General features: G+C 49.3%; 2 protein-coding genes across 4 annotated transcripts; both read right to left on the bottom strand.

Moving 5' to 3' along the window:
• Positions 1-224: 224 nt before the first annotated feature.
• Positions 225-4481, bottom strand: LOC117846085 (PHD finger protein PERSISTENT TAPETAL CELL 1). Its single transcript, XM_034727189.2, has 3 exons — positions 3792-4481; positions 3142-3424; positions 225-3068 (listed from the first exon to the last, which is right to left on the bottom strand). The coding sequence occupies exons 1-3, from the start codon at positions 4111-4113 to the stop codon at positions 1652-1654; spliced, it is 2022 nt and encodes a 673-aa protein (XP_034583080.1). The 5' UTR covers positions 4114-4481; the 3' UTR covers positions 225-1651.
• Positions 4482-4617: 136 nt separating this feature from the next.
• On the bottom strand, positions 4618-8961 carry LOC117846086 (uncharacterized). Of its 3 annotated transcripts, XM_072292242.1 has the most exons (11): positions 8568-8954; positions 8400-8487; positions 7202-7351; positions 6968-7099; positions 6605-6749; positions 6479-6517; positions 6317-6391; positions 5972-6031; positions 5799-5863; positions 5403-5493; positions 4618-5316 (listed from the first exon to the last, which is right to left on the bottom strand). In XM_072292242.1, exons 1-11 carry the CDS (start codon positions 8830-8832, stop codon positions 5272-5274), a joined length of 1155 nt encoding a protein of 384 aa, XP_072148343.1. In that variant the 5' UTR covers positions 8833-8954; the 3' UTR covers positions 4618-5271. The 3 variants fall into 3 exon arrangements, with proteins under 3 accessions (XP_072148343.1, XP_072148345.1, XP_072148344.1); XM_072292244.1 differs by lacking the exon at positions 4618-5316 and having other exon boundaries at positions 5468-5600; positions 8568-8960; XM_072292243.1 differs by lacking the exon at positions 4618-5316 and having other exon boundaries at positions 5482-5621; positions 8568-8961.
• Positions 8962-9303: the final 342 nt, after the last annotated feature.

Genomic DNA, 9303 nt, shown 5'->3' with positions numbered 1-9303 from the left:
GACATTTGATTAATTGTAATCAACCCAACGATAATGGTCAATAAAAGAACAAATGAAATCAGGTGCACATGCGATATCATCTCCCCTATTTTTACAGAGATTGCTAGGCCATTTGCACATGGCTTGTTAGTCCACTTTTGCACAAACAAGTGGTGACGGCGGTAGGCGTACTAGTAAGAACAACAATGGAGGTAAATAATCCAGCAATGTGTTGTTTCTATTTGTGTTCAAATTTAGACTTTTCGAGTTTGAAGTTTAATTTCCAGATGAGTTTCTACTTGTCAAAGAGATTGCTCTGCTGCTGCACAGGGTAAAGAACAGCTACATACCAGCTCCTGAATAAATCACAATATATCAGCCAGTTTGCCAATGTATAAATAATTCCTAAGAGTACAGGAAAAGGCATTACCAATGTATCAGCCAGTTTTGAAGAAACCTTTGTATTATGATTTAGTGAGGCTGATTACATATAAATAATTGGTGCACTCATAAGAAGGAGACTCAGAAACTAAATGGTAAAATAGAATAGACAACATGTGAACCAATTGAAACCAATCATACAAGCAAGCTAGGGCAGATTTTCCTCACCTTGAGATTGATTGACGCCGAACGGATTTCTACCTAGGGGATGGAGATGGAATCATGGAATCTCACGAGGTAGGTGGCACCAGCGGCAACGACAAGACCGAGTGAAGGGGATTAGCAGCAATGTTGGGGGTTTCGAATCATTGGGGTGCGGTTAGCGGCGGCAGCCGGGGGAGGTGGATGTGGACTAGCGTGCACGGGGAGGTGGTACGAGGACGACACGGGACGGGGGCAGCGGAAAGCCAGAGGAGATTGACTAGCGGAAAAAATCGGACGACCGGAGGGGTGGGAGTGGGATGGGGAGCGCTGCCGGAAAGCAGATTGGGCGGCACTGCGCGGAGAACAGTGAGCGCCCCGAGCACGAGCGAGCAGTCGGCAGGTGGTGCCCCAGCGCCGGCAAGAGCGAGCGGAACGGCTGGTGCGTAGAACAGCTGCACGGGTGGATGAGAACAACTATAATCGGGGAACGAGGCGAGTGAAGAATGGGTCGTAGGGGTGCGACGCCAGGAGCGCGTGACGTGAAGCCGGAGGCGCAACGGCGAAACCATTCGCCCCAATGAAAACGGACTGGATCAAACGGATACAAACGGATATAACAGTTGCAAATACAGATAATTATTTTTTTTCGGATTGCATACGGATATGAATAGTGTCAAGATTTGTCGAGTAATGATATTTGTCCTATTCTCATATTAAATATATCTAGATTCAGTACGGATATTGAACATCCGGATTTGGATACGAACTATCCATTTGAGTGTTTGAACCCCTTTGATCGGATGAACGGACAGATAGTATCCGTACCACTTTCCTCCCTGATGCTCCTTCGTTCTTTTCCCTCATCATCTGTTGTAACTCGTCTCTTTCACTTATATATATTATTATTCAGTTGAGGTTTAAACCCCTCCTGATTCTTAAAAAAAAATTCCATACGAGTTCAAAGTTTGAAATGCCGATGTCAAATCGATTTCCCCTTCTTTCAACTTAAAGTTCAAATTTTCGAATCTGAAGTTTGCTTTGTTTATCCCGTGCTGCTGCCGCGGCTGTTTAAGTTTTGTAACAGAGTTCAAGCTAAGGGAGGGAACGACAGCACGTCGTTGTCGCACCGGCTGCACACGAAGACGTGCGGGACGTCGTCGGTGTCCTTGATCCCCGCGCACCGCGTGTGCTGCCACGCCTCACAGATGTCGCAGCACGCCATGCGCTCACCGTCATCGTCGTCCGCGCCGCACACGCAGTCCACGACCCTCTCGCCGTCGCATCCCCCCTCGCTCACGGCCGCCACCTCGTTCCCCGGTAGGACGCCTTCGTCCGCCGCCGCCAGCTGCTGCTGCTGCTCGCCGACATACCCTTCGACCACCACGGCGCTTCCCACGTCGATCAGCCCGAGCACCGGGCAGGCGTCCTGGCTCACGCCGACCCCAACGACGGACTCGGCCGTGAAGGTCCTCAGGCCCAGGTACATCTCCCTGAACAGCCTCTGCACCTCCCACTTGAGCTCGCCCACCGTCGCATGCGCCGGCAAGGTCACCGTCTCGTACGGCGCCACGAGCTCCGGGGTCCCGTCCCTCACGAGCAGCGTGCAGCACAGGCTGATGTGGACGTGCCCAGCTCCAACACTGCTGACCGGAGCGAAACCTTCGTGGTAGTCTTTGACGAAGTGTTTGGTGTCCAGGACCATCCGAACTGCCACGGGGATCGCGCCCAACGCGCCGGCGGTGAGCGCCTGGCTGGGCTCCTTGAGCACGTGGCGGTACAGGTGTGCCAGGTCCCGCATGAGCTGCGCACGCGTGAGCTGGAACCGCACCCGCACCTTGCAGCCGCCGCTCGGCACGCTGCCGGCCGCCGGGAGCACGCTGGACACGTCCTCCAGGCAGTACTCGAGCACCTTGGTCACGGGGTTCATGGCGCGGCGCACGACGTAGTTGCCGACGATGTGGTTGCCGAGGGACTTGAGCACGAAGTCGAGGAGCCCCGTGTCGCCGATGTAGGCGCGCGCCGCGTCGCGCACCTCCTGCCGCGTGACCCACCGCGCGGACGGCTCGGCCCGGCGGCGGAGCGCGTCCACAACGGCGCGCGCCGCCATGTCCACGCGCTTGGCGGACCACCGGCACGAGGCCTCCGACATGATGCCCCGGTAGTCCATGGCGGTGACGGAGGCCGCAGGGAGGCGCGCCCGCAGCTCGAGCATGAAGCGGAGGAGGTCGCCGAGACCGAGCAGCTTGTGGCCGCTGATGGCCTGGTACTTGGCGACCACGACGGGGAGGTCCTGGCTGAAGCAGGAGAGGTGCGGCACGAGCACGCAGAGCGGCACGGACTGCAGCGCGTGCAGCGACTGCTGGTACGACGGCAGCGCGACGCCGTAGCTGGGGCGGCCGAACCTGTAGCCCCACCGCCCAAACCACGTGCCGCCGTACGCGACGCCGTGCAGCAGCCGCAGCTCCATGTGCCCCTTCCTCGCCGTGTCGACGAGGCTCACCATCCTTGCAGATCGAGACCGAACACGAGTCATGCACAGATCATACGCAGCGAGCGCGGCATAATATAAGCACACACCTGACGTTCAGGGCGGCGCACATGCGGTCCCAGAGGTCCATGATCTGGTGGCCGGCGATGAAGTCGGAGCCGCCCTCGAAGCCGTGGAGGGCGACGAGGTGGCCGAAGCCGTTGAGGTGCACGACGCCGTGCAGCAGGTGGCCCCTGGAGGTCGCCGTCCCTTTCGACGGTTTCTCGGAGCCGTGGTTGATCCCGTAGTGCAGGCCGTCGGCCTCCACCGACAGTTCCCTCTTGGGCAGCACGAAGTGGAACCTTTTGCTGCAGATCAGATGCCGTCCCCAGCCTGAAACACCACGGGGTTTTACCTGGCAGTGAGCATACCTGATCGAGTTGCTCGGTGCAGTTTCTGAAAGATCAGAGTGCAGTGGATCGTTGGTTGCACTTGATAAAATTGTTGGGTTTTTTTTTTTTTTTTTTTTTTTGGGGGGGGGGGGGGGGGGGGGGGGGGGGGGGGGGGGTCTGATCTTTCATGAGGGTGAGAACTAGTGATGATATCATCTGACACCTAATTGACCTATGTCATGTACTTTGGCTGCCTGATGTATCATGCACGTCCCAATGGTGTACTTACGTCGGCGTTGATTGCATGCAAAGGTTCAGCAGTATATGCGAATGCGATCGACAGAGACAGCAGCAAGGGTGAGTAGTACCGACGTGACGGCAGAGGTGGCACTGGCGCTGCGGCGACACGCCGACCTCCTCCTCGACGACGAAGAGCCTGACGACGGTGGGCGGGTGGCGGTGCAGCTCGAGCTGGAACGACCAGCACCTGGTCTCGCCCTGCGCGCCGGCCTCCAGGTGCGCCAGGCCGAGCAGCGCCCTGACGTTGTCCTTGAAGGCGGCCCCGGCGGGCAGCGGCGCAGGATACCCGGGCTGGCAGAACGACTCGAACCGGAACAGCATCTCGCCGCGCTTCCGCCGCCGCGAGCTCCCCAGGCTGATCACCATCGCCTTGTCATTAGCAGCGGCCATGTCGCCGGACGGACGCCGGGGATCCCTGCGCTTTATGGCGCCCAGCAGCGTGCGAGGGAGGGTCGCCGCGGCAGGAGTGGTGGTTCCATCGGCGCCTGAGTCTCACGCGGTAAGTGCCCGGGATTTAGAAAGCCTCGGCGGTCTGGTGGAGGAGTGTGCGCGCGTGATCGCGACGAGCTCTGTAAACAATGTGGCCAGGCATCCTTCTAGACATGCGCTCACAACATGGTTCCTCTTCCTCTGCTCTGCTCTGGGAATCTTGCATGCAGAGCCTTTGTGTTTTTCAGATATGCTAACAGAGACCGTATGCATATCCTTCGGCAGCTCATGGCCAAGGTGATGGCGTCATGCTAATTTTTGTGGCCAACACTTTTTTTTCATTAGGTATTTAGTTTCATGCACCAACCAGCTTACCGAAATTTTTAAGCTATCAAGAAAAGATGGATAATATACTTCGAAAAGCCTCCAAGGTTCTGACATTGGCAAGGGGGCATCATGATAAAATTCACATAAGGTGAAGAACATGAATTAGTAACCCTTACATATATAGGAAACATGTAAGGTCCCAGATACAAATTCCGCCCTGTTGTTCATGTACAAGCATGTCCGTGGGTTGTGGCATCAGGTAATGCCAATGAGATATGCCTTGCCTAACCGAACCTTAGAAGGGAATAGTTTAGGATCAGAGCAGGAATATTTTACACTATTCAACTGGAGCAGAGCGGAAAGCATGGTCTACAACTTCGGGGCCCCGTGGAAGTGTGAAGCGGAAGTAAATTCAGTCACAACTTCCGCGTTCACAGAGTAGGTCGCCCAAATGGCCATTGTGGAGCTCTTTGTTAAACACTACTATATTTCCATTGTCACAATTAGGTAACTTTGCTAAGCTGTACATCAAGTTCTAATTATGCATTCAGAAAGTAGCTATCAGTAAGCACAAACCATTCCTGTTGTGCTGTCTTGTAATCGCTCTGTTGTCTTGTGCACTTACATGAAGCAGCAGTCCTACAATGTCTGAAAGCCTAACCTCATTGTCCCGTGGAGTAGTGCATCCGAATCCGCGGTAATGATCTTCATGGTTAGAGTGTACACTATGGGGTGGTAATAATTTAGAGATCAGAATGCCAGTTAGGCTAGTTGAGTAACGATCGCACTTGGTCATTCTTCATGAGGTTCTATGTAACTTGTCCGAGTCAGACGAATCTGTTCAGGAGAACAAATATGAGCCAATGCAGCTAGACAAAATAATGCCTCACGTGATAAAAGAGATGAAATATTATGAACTTCACCTGAGCAATTGCATAGATTGCCTGCACAATCCTAGCATAATCCGTCCCCAGCATTTGAATCACAATATCAGCCAAGAGAGTCCCCCACATTCTGAGCAAAGTTAAGCGCAAAGAAATCATATTGATTACCAACAGACCATGACATTCCGATGCATGAAGGGAATTCTGATTTATATAGTTTGTGCCCCAAGGTAGATACTGCAAGGCATAAATTCAGCACTACAGGTTTATGAAGCAATTAGAACATCATACAGCAATAAACAAAAATGCAATAATTTAAGCTGCTCATGGTGATGTTTGAAATGTGGTAGAATGATTCAAAATCTAATAATAATTTTTTTAGAAAACAAATGCAGAATCAACATTTTTCAAACTTTACTATTAGAAGAAGCGTACATTGGTCCAAGAAATGTCATGACACTCCTAAGTCCAGCATATCTCGATGCTGCACGAGCCAAACCCTGCAAGCATTCAAGAGGAGTATTGAAACATGACATCCAGAATGGTGCATATAAGATAGATGTGTGGGGATTGGGGCCAATGTAATTGCTAACCAAAGATCATATTACCTGCCTAGCTGCAAGCAAGCCAGCTCTAGACTCCAGGTTAACAGCAGCCAACCGCCCACCCTGGAAACGGAAACTTCATTACTTGCCTATATTAATTCAATCAAGGTAATAGCAAATATCTAGTGCAATGTTTGAGTACAGTCTATTAAAAAGACAAGCTTTGCAATGCATTTGTCCAGATGCAGATGAAAAATAAAGGCCTATATTAAGATAAGAAACACTATAGGCAATTCAAGCAAAATCAAGAGGAGCAGCTGAAAGGATGTATTGGTCTGTTAAGACAATTTCCAAATGAGCACATAAAAGTCAGGAACATTAAAGCAAACATTATCAAAATAGGTATACCTGCTTAACAAGTTCTTTCTTTATCTCATAATTTGCAGCCTCCATCACCAACTTTCCAGATAGTCTACTGGCTAACTAACATAATGGTAAGTGATATTAACAAACATCACTGCAGTGAGAACCAATAGAATTCAAGATTTTAACACAAAAACTGTAGCCTACCGATTCATATATCGTCTTCACGGTCAACGCACTACCACCCTTCCATAAAGATGAAAAATTATATTTGTCAGAAAATTAGAGGGTCACAAAGGAAAAGGATAAAAAAGAATGAGGATGGCAAAGAACCTTTAAAAAGGTACTTTCTAGTCCCTTTGCCCCAATCTTCCAAGCTGCATCAGTAAGCACCTTCCACTTGTTAACTCCAAGGCTAGAGATCTCATTTGGAGATTTTTGTTTATCCCAAGGAAATGAAGCTGGGTCTTTCTGATGGCTGATGCGTGGGAATTCAAAAAAAAAAGTTACTGTTACAATAGTGGACTTGCAAGAGGATTTGCATTTAATAAACAAATAGAGTTGTTTGAGTTGAAAGCTAGCATGGCACTATGTTCATGTGCATACAAATTAAACACTTTTCCACATGTCCCAAGGACAATTTATTTTGTAGATATGCTTATGGGTATTCTTTTTATCCAGCGGATATGTAAGTACCTTGAATATTCATTCACAAGGTGAAGAAATATTTCTGCCTCAAGGTCTGCAGTAGACAATTTACTAGAGCACTGAACACCAAGTTTTTTTCTTACTCCAAGCAAGACATCTCTGTAAGATGGTCTCCACCCCCTATGAAGAACAAACAGTGAAAAGTGTAGCGTGTTCTTGTAAAAGCATCAAGAAAGTGATGAGCTACAGAAACCTAAAGGGTCATTTTTCTACTTGACTGACCTTATAATCGAGCGAGCATCTGCGGCAAGATACAGAAACCTCGACTCCAATTTTGAGATGAAAAGATCTCTCTCCTCGATATCATCCAAAACAACAACAGAATCTGAGTTCGGTCTTCTTGCAATTGATTTTAGCAATGGACTAAAATAGCTGAAAACAAAGGAAAGACACTTTTATTTTGGGCAAGTGAAATAGAGGAATAGTACAATACGAAGATCTAGCACCACGACATTTTATGGCACCCCATGTAGAAAAATCAGGTAGGTGATAGACTGATAACTACGTGAGCAAATTAAAGAAAGAATCAAGAAAAGGAAACAAGGATGATCAACTGTTCTTCAAATTCTTAACATCAGACCAATACACAGAAGAAAAAATGGAAGAGAAAAGGAGAAATAAGTTGAACTTTCAACATAAAAAACAATACAATTGCTCAATGGCTAATGTCTCCATCATGTTTGTCTCATAGATGATACATTATAATGCCAATATGTATTTTATTCTACACATACGGTGTAGCAACTGATGTTACTGTTTCTGCATTCCTGTTGCATATTTACAAGCAACTACTCCCTCCGATTCCAAATGTAAGCCTTCTTAACATTTCTATAAATGTAACTCATTCTAGAATTTCTATGCACATTTTACCCTTTCCTTCCTTCTTCCTTGTCCCTACTTAATAAATGCTACAACTCTCACAAGTGCATGAGTGATCTTCCCCAATATAGTACAGATGAAGGGCACCAAGGTCATTTGACCTACTTTCTTAATCCTTGTGCACAAGTCCAAAATGACCAACATTTGGAATGGGAAGGGAGTAAAGTAGCAAGGCTGGAAATACACTTGCCAAATTATGTAATATCGAGTCAAGCTTCTTTGTCACCGTTGTTGAACTTGAGGTGCGGAAATTAGCTAGCACCAAATACAAACAGTAATAGGCCCTGAACTGGCACAATGGCATCACCATCGGACAGTTGCACAAGAGTAATCAACCAAAACAACTAGTATCAATCTGGATTTGCTTGCTGCATACATACCCCATCATTTGCTGCAGATGCACACCGTTATTCAAAATCTCAAATCAACCTATCCAATTTTGTCTTAAGGACCCAATATACTAACACTTAAACCAACTGATGCAGCTATATCAGAGCTAAATAGGCCAAACAGCATGAGAAAAATCAGGGGGCAATCGAACCTGGTGCCGTAGAGAATCTCCTCGAACTCCAGCAGCTCCTCGTCGGTGGCGAGCTCGAGCACCAGCCTCAACTCCGGGTCAGACATCCCTTCAGATATCAGAAACGCATGATTTAACATCATCCAGTCAACTACGCCACAAATCAACATTTCGTTCGCGCCGAGGTACCTTCCGCCGCTGCCGCCGCTGAAGGCGAGGCTGCCGCTCGATGAAGGAGAAGAGATCGAAGGGGGAACTGAGCCCTGCAAGCACTGCCGAAGCGAGGAGAGGCAGCGACCGCGGGAGCGGGAGCGCGGCGTCCGACGCAGGAACAAGAGGTTGGGGAGGGCCGCGGTGTGTGTGAGCGGGCAGCTGAGGGCCGGGTGGTGCGGGTGGAATTGGTGGTTGCGGTGGTGAGGAACGGGAGGGATTTTGGTGCTGCGGCGGTGGCCATTGGCAGCGGCACCAATCGCCGGCGTATGGTGCTTGGTGCGGGTGCGGCGGATGGGCCAGGGTCGGTCCAGACCCGCGACGAGGTTTTGCGGCGCGGGCGTGACCCGTCGTGAATGAGATAGGCCTCGTTTGGTATGGTTTCACCTCCTTCTTTCGTTCGGAGATCTCAGTATTCATTCCAACTTTGCGCTACAGTAATGTGCGGTATTTAGTACTGTCATATGAGGCCGAAGTCCTTTTTTGCTTAAGCCGTGCCAAAGGAGGGCATAGTACGGCCGTACAGAACAACAAAAATCGTGTGGCCAGAGCAGCGATTTCCGGTTACCTGTCGCTGAAACAGCTGTTTTGGGATTTTTGTAGCGTTACTAAAAGCTACTACTGTACTGCCTAATTCAGTCTAAGTTTCAACTAAAAAACTTTTTTGATTTCAGTGAAACTAGTTTAACAAACAATATATTTCAGGATATCATGG

Source organism: Setaria viridis, chromosome 2 (assembly GCF_005286985.2).
Source record: "Setaria viridis chromosome 2, Setaria_viridis_v4.0, whole genome shotgun sequence".
NCBI classification, from domain to species: Eukaryota; Viridiplantae; Streptophyta; class Magnoliopsida; order Poales; family Poaceae; genus Setaria; species Setaria viridis.
This window is presented reverse-complemented; position numbering and strand designations above follow the sequence as displayed.

Bases quoted from the DNA above. Each gene is read 5' to 3' on its own strand.
- LOC117846086 (XM_072292242.1), bottom strand. From the start codon at position 8,832: ATGGCCACCGCCGCAGCACCAAAATCCCTCCCGTTCCTCACCACCGCA. The intron at 8,488-8,567 runs GTACCTCGGCGC...TGATATCTGAAG, and splicing joins AGCGGCGGCAGCGGCGGAAG to GGATGTCTGACCCGGAGTTG. The intron at 7,100-7,201 runs GTCAGTCAAGTA...TGTTCTTCATAG, and splicing joins GATGCTCGCTCGATTATAAG to GGGGTGGAGACCATCTTACA.
- LOC117846085 (XM_034727189.2), bottom strand. From the start codon at position 4,113: ATGGCCGCTGCTAATGACAAGGCGATGGTGATCAGCCTGGGGAGCTCG. The intron at 3,425-3,791 runs GTACTACTCACC...GTGGTGTTTCAG, and splicing joins CCACCTCTGCCGTCACGTCG to GCTGGGGACGGCATCTGATC. The intron at 3,069-3,141 runs GTGTGTGCTTAT...TCGATCTGCAAG, and splicing joins TGCGCCGCCCTGAACGTCAG to GATGGTGAGCCTCGTCGACA.